Here is a 17,039-nt window from a genome sequence, read left to right on the forward strand (position 1 = left end):
CCATCAAATGGCCCCACTTAAAATCAAGGGTGGCTGTGAAATACAGTTCAGTTGTTTGTCCTCAAAGAGGATGAGACAAGTTTGGTGATCAGCTATCAGTGTGCCTCCCAAGTTGAAAATGAGACTTGAAAAGCTGCAACCGAAACAGGCAACTGAGCAACAGAAGATGGTAAGAATGAAAACATATGTGGCAGTTTTGTTGGACAGAAAGAGAATTTCAAAAAGAAACAAATAAAATGGCCTGCATTCTTTCTTAAAAGTACTTTAAAAGGTGAATGTCCCAGCCAGCCTGGTGGCGCAGCAGTTAAGTTCAGGCATTCTGCTTTGGCAGCCCGGGGTTCACTGGTTCAGATCCCAGGTGCGGACCTATGTACTGCTTATCTAGCCATGCTATGGCAGACATCCCACATATAAAATAGAGGAAGAGGGGCATGGATGTTAGCTCAGACCAATCTTCCTCAGCAAAAAGAGGAGGATTAGTGGCAGATGTTAGCTCAGGGCTAATCTTCCTCAAGAAAAAAAAAAGAAGAAAAGGAAAGGTAAATGTCTTTGCATTTTTATCCATGCATTGTGTTTCTTGACATAGTCTTATTGTGTATCCGTTTTAAATGATCTATTAAAAGACCAGAGTGTGAAAGTTTCTTGGTCCTACCTCTAACCTTACTTATAGAATGATGATGCTAAAGAACAAAAACCCAAAGATGAAGCTGTATTTTAACCTTTTATTCCTTCTGTTTTGTTTTTGACCTAGATAACATTTATGTGCGTAAAAAAGTAATCGGTCCAATATTTACCTGTATTTTCTTTTCTTTACTTTTTTTTTTTTTTTTTTGCTGAGTTGTTCCAATAAAGCAAATTTCAAAAATTCTAGTATGGAAGCTAGTATGGAAGTAATCGTTTTCCATCAAACCGCTGATGGAACCTACTCTTCAGAGCTTTCCACTTCATAGGAATTGCTCTCCTCCAAGACTGTTTTATGTATGTGTATTCTATCTTACCACATATTGTTGAATATGTTTGCATGTCCACCTTTCCCAGTAGATTGAGTTTCCGAAGCATGAGAACTATGTCCTATTAAACTTTGTAGTCTTAGAACTAAGCTCTGTGTATGATACACGGAAAGCAAGTGATACGTTTTGGAAATAAATGATGTAAAGAACAAATTCTTTAGAAAGTCTGAATGAACAAAGTTCAATGCTGGCTAAAGTAAAAGAAGAGGCTTCATATACAATGAATGTTTACCAGAGTTCTGGAAAATTAGCATTATTGCACACATGGAGAGGAGAAGGGAGAGTGGTTTAGGGTGGATGGAAGAGTCCTGCGTGAGCGTGCTGGCTGGCTCAAAGGACTCCTGTTGAAAAGAGAAAATTTGATTAGAGAACTGGCTGAGATGCTAGACTGATGAGGTTCCCGTAAGCAATAGAGAGCCGTAGAAACATTTTTGATCAGGATGTGAGAAGATCAGGAAGATTTTATCTATTATCATTTCCATGTAAGTAGGAAAAAAAATAAGTTGTACATGACATGGCAATTTACTAGAACAGATAGAAACTTGTAGTAAGAGCCTCACTTGTGACTTAAGAGAATCTGATTTACTAAAAATAAAACCTAGTTTCTCCTTCTTATCATCTCTTTCATTTCTATAATTTCATTTTCTGTTTGAGTTTGTATTGATTAGATCAATCAGTTGTCCCTGAATATATGCTGAAGTGATGCAAGAAACAATGAGAAGACACAGCAGGAGGCAAGGGGCATATATGTATTTAGGCAAGAAAAAACTATTGACAATTCCTCCATTTTATTACTCAGGTTGTCTTACTAGCCATCTTCTGGAAGGGAGAGCAGTTAGAAAGAATTCTTGATGTTCCAGCTCAGATTATAGAATGAAAGGAAACAAGAAAACATTCAGGTCAGAAAAAAAAATTACAGAAAATTTCCCAACCATTCAGGAAAATAGACCCATAGCCATATGCTGATTTTTTTTTTCCCGAAATTGCAGGTTCAAGTCTTTACCTAGAGAGATTTCTACCTTTTTTAGTTCTAAATGCTTTGTTTAAAAAAAGATAACTTTATCTCTATTTCTATGAAGTATTGTATTACTTCATACAAGAAAGGTAAAAATCAAGACTTTTTTCTACCCTGTCTAGAATTAGTCTGTATACAGAAAATAAAGTGAGAAAATGACTATTAATAGTGAAATTTTCCTTTAAAATATTAATGGCTGTATACAAATTTAAATTACTGCTTCATTTCTGTCCTTTTCTTATTATGTTATTTTTCTGTCTTCCTCATTTAGGGTGGATTAACATGTCCAATCAAACACAGGAGGTGTGCTTTCCTTTAATGTGTGTTTAGTGTGATTAAAAACTTCATACTGTACTTTACAAATATTTTATATGGTTTAATTAAAGAATGAATAAGTATATCAGCCAGATTGGAACACAAACGAACAGTTCCACTCATTGCTGGGCAACATGGGTTTTAATTCTTTTTACCCTTTGTGTATGTGTGTATGTGTGCATGCTCAAGTTATTGCTAGTTTTGAATTTGGAATAAAGATATCCAAAAGAAAACATTGCTCAGGAAGCCAGACATTAACTGCCCCAAATTGAGGAGAGACTGGTAACGAGCTGCTTGGATTCCTTCAAATTGTTCATTGAAAAAGTGGCATAGAACTAAGCAAATCTATTGAACTTTCAATTAAATTAAAAATTCAATTTTTAAAAACAAAGTCAAGGATTTGCTTTATTGTGTTTGGTTTTGATTTGGTTTAATTTTAATTTGCATGGTTTGGCTGTATAGTTCATGAAACTGCCCATATCGCCAACCTCGATTAATCAAGTCTTATTCTGAGGATCTAATCCCTAGGATTATAACATCAATGGAAAGTAGATAGTTTGTTTTTTATAGTCCAACTTGAGACTGCTGTGTAAGTTGTAGAAATAAGCTTAATTTCAATTTATAATAAAAGTTGAAGTCATTATAGAAAAAAACATTTTTAATAATTAATAATATTTAAAAATAATCTCACTTGGCAACAGGTCAAATGAATAATTCTTAACTTTACATGTCATAAGATTAATTTTAATTAAACGTTCTTCCAGCTTAGAAGGGTCATTATTTTTTAATTTTCCAGTAATGATGCTGCATAATATAAATTAAAATAGCTGCCAAGCAGAAATTCATGTTGGCATAGATATTGTCCCAATAGAGTAAAGCCAACAGTCCCATTGTAAATTCATGAGCTGCACCTTAATATCAAACAAGTTGTTTATTTTCTTAATATCTAAAAAGAAATTTATTTCAATTTATTAGAGAGAAATAAAAGTTCGCTAGTAGGAAAAAATGTATTTCATTAGGACCACGTTGTATCCATTAGGACTATATCACAGTCCAACCTCTCCTTCTGCCGAATCTTGCCTCTTTTCTCTCCCTTCTGTAAGTGTTGATCTCAAGCACATTCAATAATAAACAAGATGCATGCTGATCTCCCTCTCAGAGTCAGCTTCCCCAGGAAGCCAACTGGCTATATCCCCTCCTTGTGGAGAGGAGGAAACTGAAGCTCAGGGAGATTAAGTGGTTTGCCCAGCATCACACATCTACTGAATGAGAAGGCTAATATGAAAACAGGCCTAGGCACACTGTACCTCCGTTGTCAAATTTAATTGCTCTTCCCTCCAGCCCCATTTGATTCCACTCCAGTTTCACTTCTGTTTGGTAAAATGTCAATGACCTATACACAAATAACCTCTTAGAATCTCTGCATCTTTTTAAAGTTGAGCTATAAACCATCTAAAAGTAACTGGCATTCAAGAATCAGGATTGCAGTGTATTTTTATAAAGCAAACATTTTTATATTTCAGGAAACAAAAAGACAGTTCTGAAAATTAAACATGAGAGAAAATAAATCATGAGGAAAAAAAATCAATAAGCAATGTTTTCCCTTCATGTAATAGAGCAATCGATCTTATTCATAATTGCAGTTATTTTTTCCTGAGATTAAAGAATAATGTTTTATTATTGATAGAATGTATTTGAGTATGTGTATTTGTGTATATAACAACATTATCTGTATAGGCTTTTTTTTTTTTGAGGAAGATTAGCCCTGATCTAACATCTGCTGCCAATCCTCCTCTTTTTCCTGAGGAAGACTGGCCCTGAGCTAACCTTCATGCCCATCTTCCTCTACTTTTTATATGTGGGGCTCCTGCCACAGCATGGCTTGACAAGTGGTGCTTAGGTCCGCATCCAGGATCCGAACGAGCAGGCCACCGAAACAGAACGTGTGAACTTAACTGCTGCACCACCAGGGTGGGCCCTAGACATATATTTTAACATAACACACGACAATTTATTTTATCACTGGGTTTCACCTAATTTGGATTATGACTTTGCAGGATAAAGTATTACTTCTTAAGTCCAGTTTCTAGAGTTGGAACATTAAATATGTGTGCGTGTTTAACCTTGAAATAGATTTTGAGCATAGTAAACATTTCCTTTCAACATAACGTGTCAAGAAATGAGAGTTGGGGCTGGCCCAGTGGTGTAGTGGTTAAGTTCATGCACTCCACTTTGGTGGCCCGGGGTTTGCAGGTTTGGATCCCAGGTGCAGACTTACCACCACTGGTCAAACCATGCTGTGACGACATCCCACTTACAGGATGGAGCAAGATTGGCACAGATGTTAGCTCAGCAACAATCTTCCTCAAGCAAAAAGAGGAAAATTAACAACAGATGTTAGCTCAGGGCCAATCTTCCTCACAAAAATAAGAGGGTAAATCGAGACCTAGATTTTGTAAGAAGCCAAGGAAAATTAATAAAGTTTATTTAAGGATTATATACTTACAAGACTTCACAGTACATTTCCCTTAAAATTTAAAACACACTTTACAAGTATAAAATAATATACATTTCATAGAAATTGCTTAACTCATTATAGAAAGTGGAAGTAAAAAACTTATAAAAGATGTATCTTAGTATAATCTCCTTTAATAACAGTCTTTTCCAAAGATTGGAAATCCCCTGATAATTCATACTGCTTAGTAAAATGTGTAATTTCTTTTAGTTGTTTTAAACATTTTGAAGATTTCCCATTGACTCCTGACTTCTGCAATAATGGGTCTTCAGTTTGGAACTTCTCATTGAGGATTTGGATCTATAAATTTAGAAGGTTGGAAAAAAATGTAAAGTGGATTAGGGAATTGAAATAGTCCATCACTTCTGATCACTGTCTTTAGTGTACACCATTTCAGAGAGAATCTGTCTAGATAGTTTAACCTTCTTGAGATTCAGATTAGAGAGATTAAATTAACTCTGTAAATTATGGGATATGACCCCACTCTTCTCTCAATTCCCTCCCAATGAAAACATTGTAAAATTTTTCAGTTGTTATAATCACCTCCTCTACCTCCTCTGCATCTTCACTTTCAGAATCAAAGGAAAGACTGTCCGTAACTTTCATCTTTCTAACACATGAATATTCAGACACACCTCTTTTCATGAATTAATAGAGATTGAGGGAATTGGAGCATAGGAGCCTTAAGGTATTCATGAAATGGAAAGTGTTGAAAATTATTGTCATATTTTCTGGGAGAGAAGATCCTTTACTTAATCTATAAAGTATTTTCCGACAGGGCTATTTCTAATAAGGAAACAACTCAGCCAGAACACATTCTTCTCAAAAACTAATGCCAATCATTAAACTGGCTCACAACACTTCCTGCATGCTTTTATTAAACTAGATTTACAGGAAATCTAATTATCTGTCAAATAATGAAAAATTAGTCACTTATAGATTAATTAATCAATATGTGCAAATCACACTGGAGATGATAAATGTTTCCACAGAGGGGAAGAATGGAAACTACCCAATTGGATGCTTACTCCTCATCTGAGCTCTCAGGATTCTCCGTATGACAGTTTCTCAGACTTGTGCAGTGAGGCCTCTGGAGAAATTACTGCCATCAGCTTTCAGTGATCATCTGTAATCAACTTACCTGCTCCAGATATTTTCAGCTAGATTTTAATTCCCTTAATTTCTTCCTTTCACATTTTTATTTTGCTCCCAACTCAAATTCTTATGCCATTTCTCTGGCATTTACATCAGTTACACATACCACACTGCTGTCTTTGGCTTTTTATATAAAAAAAATCAGCTTGACTCTGCCTTCATGGAAAATGCTAAATCACAAAATTACTTATTTCCATTTTTTAGTCTACCGGTCTGCTTACAGTGCTCTTGGCGATTAACTGCACAAAGAAGTAAACAGATGGGCGTCGTCTCAAGTTAAATGTCCAAAAATCTGATATTTCAAAAGAAATTTCACATCCACAGAACTGCAGAAAATTCTTAAATATTTCTCACAAACTTTGCAAGGGTAGGTCTTTACTTACCTATATAGTTTGACTGGAAATCACTAAGTAAACTTCAATGATCCAGAAAATCTTGCCATATCTACTAACTGACCGTTGAATTCTACTATCTAAAAGTTATTTCTTTAGTTGTCCTTCATTCAGTTCGTATTGATTCAGTGAGTGTTTATTGAATGCCTACAGTGTGCCAAGCATGATTCTAGACAATCGGGAATTATCGGTAAACAAAAGAGACAAAGACTCTAGTCTTTAAGGAACTTACATTCTAGTGGGGGAATATGGACAACTAAAGATAAAACTAATAAGTAGGTACATTGTATAGAATGTGAGAAGGTGATGAAAGATATAGCAGAGCAGGGTAAAGAGGATAGGATTGTTGGACTGGGCATAGTGGATAGATTGTAATATTACATAGATTGGTCAGGGTAAATCACATTGAGAAGATAAGATACAAGCAAGGATTTGAGTCAGCAGATGAACAGCTACAATAGGGCGTTCCCAACAAAGGGAAGAGATAGAGAACAGGTCTAAGGCAAGAGAATGGCTGGTGGTTATGAAGAATAGCAAGAAAGCCAGTTGGTGCCATCTCAGCAAGCAAAGGAAATGTCCTATAGCTGTGGTAGATGAAGTCAGAAAGGTAACAGGTAGTAAGATGTCGTTGACTCTGCAGCCATTATAAGGACTTTGGCTTTTACTCTAAGTGAAATGGGAAGAGGTGAGTCACTAGTGGGTTTTGAGTAAGGGAACGATATGATCTTATGCTTTAAAATATTCACACTAGATGCCATATTGAGAAAAAACTGTAAGGAAACGGGGTAGAAACAGAAGCCTGTAAGGATGCTCTATCAGCAATAAAGCCAAGATATAATTTTAGCTTGGAATCATAGGAGAGCACTGGCAGTGAAAAAAAGTGCCCAGATTCTGAATGCATTTTGAAGGTAGGGTCTATATTATTTCCTGTGGAATTGGATGCAAGATATAAAAGAAAAAAAAGGAATAAAATGTTTCTCTCAGTTTTTTAGTCTGATCAACAGGAATGGCAGAGTTGTCATAAACTGAGATGTGGAAGGCTGTGAGTGTAGAGGTTTCTGAATTGAAGGGAGACCAGGAGATAGATTTTGAACATGTTGAGTCTAATGTGTATATTAGAAAACCAAGTGGTGGTGTTCAGTTGGCAACTGGAATATACGCATCTGAAGTTCAGATGATAGATCTGAGCTAGAAATGTAAAATTGGGTAACATTACAATACACATGAAATTTCAGGCCACATGAATGGTTAAGATTAACAAGAAAAAGATTGTGGATACAGACAAGAACAGGACCGAAGACTGAGTACTGCGAATTTCAAATAGTAAGAGATTGAAAAGTAAAAGGCGAACCAGTACACAAGACTGAGGAGTAACAAGTGAAGTAAACCAAAGAAAGAAAAAGAGAGTGCAGGATCCTGAAAGCCCAGTGATGAATGTATAACAAGGAGGAGAGAGTGATGAATTGCATCAAATCCTACCAATAGGTCAAGTAAGATGAAGATTAAGAATTATCATAAATTTATGATATTAAATAGGTGGCATATGTCCGTAGAAGATGCAGCATATCAATTGCTTTCAGTCACTTGTTGCTTAGTGTAAATTAAAATCATAAGTGAGTGACCACAGGAGATTGTCTGAAAATAATGAGTTCTTTGGGCTAAGGGAGCAATATAGTAACCAAATCTCAGGGCCAGAAATTGAATAATGGCCCTAAAACTGAATAATCATTATTTTCTAACAATCAGACCTTGGGAAATTCACTTACTGTTTGTAAGTCTATTTATTTTTTATGTTCAAGTTAAGGAACAAAACTATAGAACCCTTAAAGTCCCTGCATCTCAGCACTTCCATAATTTGAAAATAAAATAGCACCCGTAATCCTACCACTCAATAAAATTTTTTTCACTCTTTAAGTGTTGTCATCTATCACTTGCTCATTTATATATACAGCACACTTATCTACATAATACATAGATTTTAAAAATAAGACCTACAGGGGCCAGCCCCATGGAATAGTGGTTGAGTTTGGCACACTACGCTTTGGAGGCCCAGGTTCACAGGTTCAGATACCTGGGTGTGGACCTACACGATTCTTCAGAGATGTGGTGATGACCCACATACGAAATACAGGAAGATTGGCACAGATGTTAGCTCAAGGGAAATCTTCCTCAGCCAATAAAAACCCCACTTACGTGTGTATTCTTAGTCACCTGATAAGCAAATGGAATGAGGGAGAAGAAATGTGTCTGATAGGTTCACATCAGTTTTCACTGAGCTGTACACCTCTAGATGATACACAACTTCTGAGTTATAATTAAACATATTAAATTTTTCAGGGCTACAAATTTACTCACAAGAAAATGTAGTTTACCTATTTCTTTATTGATATTTCTCATTTGCCTCCAGCTTTTGGTTAGCAAGGGGAAAAAACCCCTAATATTTAATCTAATATGGCAAAGTTAATCCATACAATACTTTGAACAGTCAATATAAGTACATATTTAATCTCATTTATACATTTTTTGAGTTAAATACTCAACTGTCAGATTTTTGGCCCTCTTCTCTCCTTCTCTCCAAGAAGGCACTTTGTGGAGAGGGGCGTGTGAGTGTGTGTGTGTGTGGTTTATGAGATGTCTTGGCAACAGGAAAGTGATAGTGTTCTCACATCATCAAGATATTTTCTGCATCCTTGCTCATCCCGGCTATGGAATGGCAGTTCTGGGAAACTCTGGACAAAAGCATATAAAGCATGGATGTCCAGGATATGAGCATTTCTCAGTGTCAGCTGCCAAACCATGCAGCTGGGTAACTTATGATCATTTTTCTGTCTCAGTTTGGTCAGAGCCAAGTAACCTTTCCTGATGGTTTAGCCTCACCTTTGCTCTCACTGGAGCTGAAGATTCCCCCTAAGGTCTAGTAGCCATGTCTCCCACACAGTTCTGGCCAATGTGGTCTACCTTGTAGCCCTTGGCTACTGGAACAATCTATCCCTGCCATGGTCATAAACAATTCCATCTGTTGAGCTCCCCTGCCAGGTTCTCAGCTAGCATGCAAGTTCCTCCATTAGGAGCGGATAAGAAATTTCTGGTGCTGGCCCGGTGGTATAGTGGCTAAGCTTGCACACTCTGCTTCAGCAGTCTAGGGTTCACCAGTTCGGATCCTCGGCGTGTACTTACACACCACTTATCAAGCCATGCTGTGCCAGGCATCCCACATATAAAATAGAGGGGGATGGGCACAGATGTTAGCTCAGGGCCAATCTGCCTCAGCAAAAAAGGAGGATTTGTGGTAGATGTTAGCCTAGGGCTAATCTTCCTCAAAAAAAAAAAAAGAAAGAAAGAAATTTGGGGCCTGCTCATGCTACTTAGGGATTGAGATTAATTCAAGAGAGTTGCATTCAGGACCTCCCTCTGCCCAATATTGCTGTATCACCAAGTTCACTGAATTGTGGCCATTGCCAGGGATTGCAAAGATGATAGGAGCAGAAGCCACTGTACTCTCAGTATTCTCTCAGCACAGTTTTAAAAAGAAAGCCTTCCCTCCAGATCTTGACCTAAAGGAAAGGTTAAATAAACTATCGGATGGCATATCTCTCTTACCTCTTTCTTCCCTCTGGTCCCCATAATTCTCTGAGACCAGAAGGTCCTGCATTGGCTAGCCCTCCTTCCTTCCTGTTTGAAATGGACATCTCTTAGGTCAACTTGGCCATGTCTGTTCTTTATATGATAAAGAGATGGGGGTGAAACAAATTTACAAAATATTCTCACTCCACAAAATCTGAATTTCATGATCATTTTAGTGTTGCATTTACCCTATCTTACAAGTCAGAAACTGAGTATTAACTTATTCTTTCTCTCTGCATTTTCTCTCTAACAGTGTTAAATCTCATCTCTATCACCCATGCCAGGCAGTAGGTGCTCGGTTTGATGGGAGAGAAGATACTGCACAGAGAGTTGGAAAAGTGAAAAACATTTCAATACCTATTTTTGTTTTTCCAGTCATTTTATTGAGATCATAATGGTTTATAACATTGCATAATTTCAAGTGTAAATTATTTGCCAGTTTCTGAATAGACTTCATCATGCTCACCATTTGTCTGTCACTGTGCATATGTGCCCCTTTATCCCTTTTGCCCACCCCCCAACCCCCTTCACCTCTGGTAACCACTAATCTGTTCTCTTTGTCCATGTATTTATCATCTACCACATATGAGTGAGAGCATGCAGTATTTGTCTTTCTCTGTCTGGCTTATTTAGCTTAACATCATACCCTAAAGGTCCATCCATGTTGTTGCAAATGGAACAGTTTTGTCTTTTTATGACTGAGTAGTATTCCATTGTGTGTGTGTGTGTGTGTGTGTGTGTGTGTGTCACATCTTCTTTATATATTCATCTGTAGAAGGGTGCTTGGGTTGCTTCCACATCTTGCCTATTGTGAATAATGTTGCGATGAACATAGGGGTGGATAAATATCTTTGGATCATTGATTTCAAGTTCTTTGGATAAATACCCAGTAGTGGGATGCCTGGGTCATGTGGTATTTCTCTTTTTAATTTTTTGAGAAGTCTCCATACTGTTTTCCATAGCTGCTGCACTAGTTTGCATTCCCACAAGCAGTGCATGAGGGTTCCCTTTTTTCCACACCCTCTCCAACATTTATTGGTTTTTTTCCTCGATAATTATAGCCATTGGGACTGGTGTAAGGTGGTATCTCATTGTAGTTTTGATTTGTGTTTCCCTAATAATTAGTGATGTTGAATATCATTTCATGTTTTTGTTGGCTGTCTTTATATCTTCTTTGGAAAAACGTCTGTTCATATCCTCTGCCCATTTTTTTATTTTTTTGTTTGTTTGTTTTTGTTTTTGAGGAAGATTAGCCCTAAGCTAACATCTGCCACCAATCCTCATCTTTTTGCTGAAGAAGATTGGCTCTGAGCTAACATCTGTGCCCATCTTCCTCTACTTTACATGTGGGACACCTGCCACTGCATGGCTTGATATGTGGTCTGCGTCTGGGGTCTAAACTGGCAAACTCCAGACCACCGAAGCGGAGCACATGAACTTAACTGCTACACCACCAGGCCAGCCCCTCCTCTACTCATTTTTTGATTGGGTTGTTTGTTTTTTTGTTGTTGAGTTGCATGAGTTCTTTATATATTTTGAAGGTCAACCTCTTGTCAGATAAATGATTTGCAAATATTTTCTCCCAGTGGTTGGGTTGGCAACATCTTTGGAAGATTACCACTGCTGCAAAGAAAAAAATACAACCAAAAGAACACACATTTTTTAAAAAGACCTATATTACATAAAGTATTCAAGAAATGTAGACTATCTAACTCCAAATAATGATAGCACTGTCTTACGAATTACCAGTGTGCTTTGGGGTTCAAAGATTTTTGTCCCAATAATCCTATATGTGTTGTTAATTAACAACATTTAATGGGGGAAATCTGTGCTTTTTTTACAGGGAATCAGAGAAGAAGGATATACAGACCCTGCTATGGCTGCCCAGGATGCAATGGTAACTAGAACCAGCTCTCTGTAGACTGTGTGACATACTGTAGAGAGCCTTTGTTAAACTGGTCTGGGGTGATTATGGTACTCCTTCCTGGCTGTATGATGTTTCAGGTCCTGTGGGAAGCCTGTCAGCGAAAGACAGGGGAACACAAAACTATGCTGCAAATGATTCTATGCAACAAGAGCTATGAACAGCTGTGGCTGGGTAATTATTCATCAGGTTCCTTTTCAGCTGCTTAACTGATTACATAATAAAAACCAAGTTGTTAACTGGAAAAAAAAAAAGAGGAAAATGTTCCATATAAAAAGAGGAAAGCCAGTTATCTCAAAGGTACTTATTCTGAGTTATGTTTATACAGACATGCCTTACATAATGACATTACTAAGGAATAAAGTTTCCTTATAATTTTATTTTTTCCAATAACTGAATTATACAATCTTTAAATAACGAACCTTTTAAAACAATCACTGTTTTTGACGGAGAACTTATTCAAATATATTAGCTAGTTCCTGTTAGGCATATTATATGTTGTCTTGAAAAGAAGATAGTGAACATAGTTTAACCAGCACATAATGAGTCAAGGTCATTATTATTGACGTCATGATTTATGTGAAGCTACCTTATTGGTTTTAGAGGTGCACTCATATTAGTTCACACTTTGACTTTCCCCAAACTGCTGTACATTTCTGTTTCCCTTATTTAAAAAGAAATCCCTTTTTGTTTTTTTATACATATAGTAAAACACAAAAGTCTATAAAAATTTTTAAAAGATGGCATACTCCAACCCAACCCCCACCCCTATACTCTATTTACCTTCACTATGTTAGGCAGTCTAATCAATATTTGTATTTTAAATTTATAATATTTACAAAATCTCATTTGCATTATATCAATTTGTTGCAGTTTTCCAGGAATTTCAAAATATTTCTGGGCAAGACATAGTAGATGCTATTAATGAATGTTATGATGGATATTTCCAAGAGCTGCTCGTTGCAATTGGTAAGTAACAATGTATTTGGTGTACAGAAGACTTTTATTCCACAATAAATGCTGACTGGCTGACTGAATTAAAGATCTTTAAGTAAGCTTTTGCTTGAGTCACTTTCCCCTGAGTTTAATTATTTAGAGGGTATTACCTCTACAGAGGAAAAGTACATCAGCTACTGACATAAGGCACTAAACTGGCAACCTGATAACTTCAAAGAGATGATACCCTTCCCTAATAGCTGGTTCAACTTTCATACTGGGAAACACTGAATTCTCAGATGCTCTCTTTCACAGGTGATTGGGATCTCATGCCTTTAAATTTTGTTTTATATATACTGACTTCCATTCCCTTGATAAAGAGCAGATGAATGCTAGCAACATGGCTTCTTTTTCTCCATGTCTAAGTTTGTTTTAGGGGTAGGTCATACCATAAACAAGATTTACCAAGGTGTTACTTAGTAGTGATTTCTACAGGCTATTGTGAGAGAGGCACACACCTCCTGCTCCTTCCTAGGTAAGGAAAGGTATCTTTCCATAAAGGGGAAAACAGTGGTAGCCCTCTATAAAAACGACTATGCCGCTACCCGTGCTTTACCTTGTTCTGTGCTGTGACATGACAGCACAAATTTCAGAGACTACAAATGAAGGGTCATTGTGAAATATCCTCATAAGGAGAAGCACATCAAATAATGACTTAGATATTTGTTGAGTAAATAAATACTGTGATTTTTCCCTTCCTATAATAGCACAGACATATTATGGGCATAGGAGCTGAGAGATAATATTTCAATAGATTATCTCATAAAGGAGTTTTAAAGCTAGAGTTCCATAAAAAAGGGTTTGGTTGGTTCTATGAAATCCCTAAAATACTATACAAGATTTGAATATTTGTGTATTTTTCTGAGAATAATGTACATATATTTTGATGTATTCTCAATATGCTTTCATAATCATATATCACATAAAAATCCCTCATTTTACAACCAAGGCCTAAGGAGTTTCAGTGAGTGCTCCAAAGTCTATCAACTAATTAGCAGCAAAATTATGACTAGAATCTATGTCGTCTGAATCTCAAAATAGCTCTCTTTCGACTATTGAAAACTGCCACGAAGCAGTGGGTCTGAAAGAGGAAATAGTGGACATGAGAAATACTAGAAAACATATTAACTGATTCATTCATTCTTTCATTTAATAAACATCTATTGAATATCTACTCTTCTGGTCATTGATTTAGGCAGTGCAGATAAAACAGTGTGTCAACGCAAATAACCCATAATCAATCTATAAATCAAAACTGGGTTCCAATTTGAGGATTATAGCCCAGGAGAACATTTCCGCCAAGGAAGGAAGCTCTCCAAAGAAGTGGGGTATACAGAGTGGTTATATACCATCTTAGAACAAAGAGCATACATCACATATGGCAGGAACATCTCTTTTACTACTTTCATAAGATGCTTTGCCAGCACAGCAGGTCAGTGGTCAAAAGGTGAGCACAGCAAGTTGGTGGTAAGCAGGTCAGTGGTCATAAGATGAGTTAGAGCAGGTCAGTAATTAATCCTGTTTCTGGGAAGAAATGCTTATCCTTAAAAAATGTTGACATGGCAACCTCCTTATCATTCTTAGCTTTGGGACATTGTCAATGTTTAAAGCAGATGTACAATGCATGCTCAACAGGCCACGTCAGGCCTTTCTGCAAAAACAAGATCACGCTGAATTAGTTTTAAACTAAATGGCTTCCTCATAGACCCCAATATGTCCTATTGCATTTCATTTATTCGTCAAGTGAAACAATAGCTACAAAAGCAACAACGAAAGTCCCTGTCCTTCAGGCACTTACCTTCTAGCAGTGACACACGAGTGCTTATGAGGTCACAGTATTATAGACAAAAGTGAAAGAGGAAGGCAGGGCCTCACAATCTAAAAAAATCATTTGAACTACAAAGAAAACATTGTTATGATGATTTTATTTTGCCTAGACGCTATAGCCTCGCATACATTTCATTTACTAAATAATTTGCTGATTCAAATAGACATTATCCGTCAAGGACAACTGTTGACCAGGCTCTAGGCTGTTCTAATGCATAGTGGTTTTAATTTGCTGACTTCCACAGTGGTCCATACAGTTTTTCCTTAAGAGACCTCATATCTACTCACAAGTCTTGTTACAAAAGACTAAAAATAACATTTGGGAAGATGAACTATTTGCATGGGGACTATGTCACATTGAATCCCACAGTAATAAAAATCTATAATAGTGGTGATAACCTGCATCTCTTTGAAGCCTTATTTATTTGATTTTCAGATACAAATGGGACAATTTTTTCACTAGGTTATGTGAAGGAACTAAGAGAGTTCCACGAGGTAGAGTTAGACCAAGTGAAAATCTGAAATGATCATTATAATATTGCTGCTTTATATTTTTCTATCAGTTATGGTTTTACCACTATTCTGTGTTGAAATTTTAATACAATGTACAGTGAGGGATCCCACCTATAACTCGCAAATAATCACTCTTCTAGGATTGTAACAGGAAAATAAAACAAGAGTTCTCCTTCTCAAATTCTGACGAAAATATCTATTGTCACTCTCAAAACTTCTTCTTTTCTCTCTGATTTTTCCTAGTTCTCTGTGTTCGAGACAAACCAGCTTATTTTGCTTATAGACTATATAGTTCAATCCATGTAAGTATGACCCACATATTTTTAAAATTTCTCCAGGAATCATGTCTACTTTCTCAAAAGACTAGTTTTACTTCCATTACTTAAGTATTGATTCCTATTTTTGAACTTGTATGGAAATATATTCATTTCAAAGAAAATATGCTCAAGTGAAAAAATGTGTTATACACCAAAAATGAGACCCATGAAATAAAAATAATACTCTGCTTTCTGTATCAAATTGAGGTACCTAAGAAGTATGATTCCTCAGGGTCTATCTCCCCAGTGTTCTTATAGTCTTTTAGCATCTGAAGAAACTGGCAAATCCAAATGCTTTTGTATCTCACTAAAGGCCCCCAACGCACACTTATGCAAGTACGAAACATATGGCATCTAGCAGGAAATGTCAAAACATTACAAACACTCAGCAAGAAATTGCTACATTCCTGAAATTTAAAACACAAAAGAATGTCAGTGGTTATTTTTAGACATAAAGTGTTATTTTAAAAAAATACTTTAAAAAGAGATAGCTAGACAATAATAAATTCTAAAGCTATTTTTGTAATTAAATGAGACTGTTTTAATAGTTTAGTGTGAGACTCAATCATATTCCTTTGGTGCATTCATTTTTGAAGAAAAAAACACTTAAATGCGTAACACAATGCATACCTTATCCATAATGTGCATGGAATGTATTTAGAAAAAGTCTCATGCAAATCGCTATACATATGTCATAGCCTTGAAAACTCAGTGAAAATTATTAAAAATGATACTGTAGTGCAGTAATTTTGATAGAGTGCTTTATCCTCAAAGTAAATTTTACAGACCAACTTTTTAAAAGTAGCCAGCATGCTGGCATAATGTGCTAATCACCAAGAATATTTCTATCATATATCCTATGTCAAGTATTTTTTATTTGTATACAAGAACCTATGTATCCTCAGAACACAGGAGAAAGACCAATGCTCACAGTCCTCTGGTTCTTTTTATTATACTTCCAAGCAGAAAAATTTGAGTTGACTAAAAATTTATTTAAAATACTGTCGGGGCCATGCTATTGGATGATTTCAACATTTTCTTTTCCAACAACAGAATAAACCTTGACTTGTGAATGACTATGAAAAAATAATCACAATTACTCTGATTCCAACTATGCCCAAATTGAGGGCTACTTATTCTAATAGTAAAAATTGTGTTCCTGCTGTGTGTGTTACAGTGCAAAAAGGAAGGTATGTGTACTCACAAATGGTTAGGAAGCAAACAGAAGGATTGTGTATTCAAGTAATCAAATTTTCAATATATGAGGACCTTAAATGTAAAATTTTGATCAAAAGCTGTTTTCACCATTCCTAAGCCAAAGAAAATCTCTGGGTTTTTTCCCTGTGCGTTCTACTTAATGATATGCAACTTAAATATGGAAACTTGGTTAGATCATTCATTTCATTCACCTCAAATTATGAAAAGTTTGTTAGATC

At 36.2% G+C, this 17,039-nt stretch overlaps 1 protein-coding gene across 1 annotated transcript in view; it reads left to right on the forward strand.

Moving 5' to 3' along the window:
• ANXA10 (annexin A10) overlaps positions 1-17,039 on the forward strand; it is an 84,044-nt gene that overhangs the window by 63,513 nt on the left and 3,492 nt on the right. The window contains exons 7-10 of the mRNA XM_046657590.1: positions 11,870-11,923; positions 12,031-12,124; positions 12,824-12,919; positions 15,530-15,588. Of these exons, the coding sequence (XP_046513546.1) occupies positions 11,870-11,923; positions 12,031-12,124; positions 12,824-12,919; positions 15,530-15,588 (303 nt within the window). The remainder of the gene's footprint in view (positions 1-11,869; positions 11,924-12,030; positions 12,125-12,823; positions 12,920-15,529; positions 15,589-17,039) is intronic.

The sequence above is a fragment of the Equus quagga genome, chromosome 3 (genome assembly GCF_021613505.1).
Source record: "Equus quagga isolate Etosha38 chromosome 3, UCLA_HA_Equagga_1.0, whole genome shotgun sequence".
Taxonomy (NCBI): Eukaryota; Metazoa; Chordata; class Mammalia; order Perissodactyla; family Equidae; genus Equus; species Equus quagga.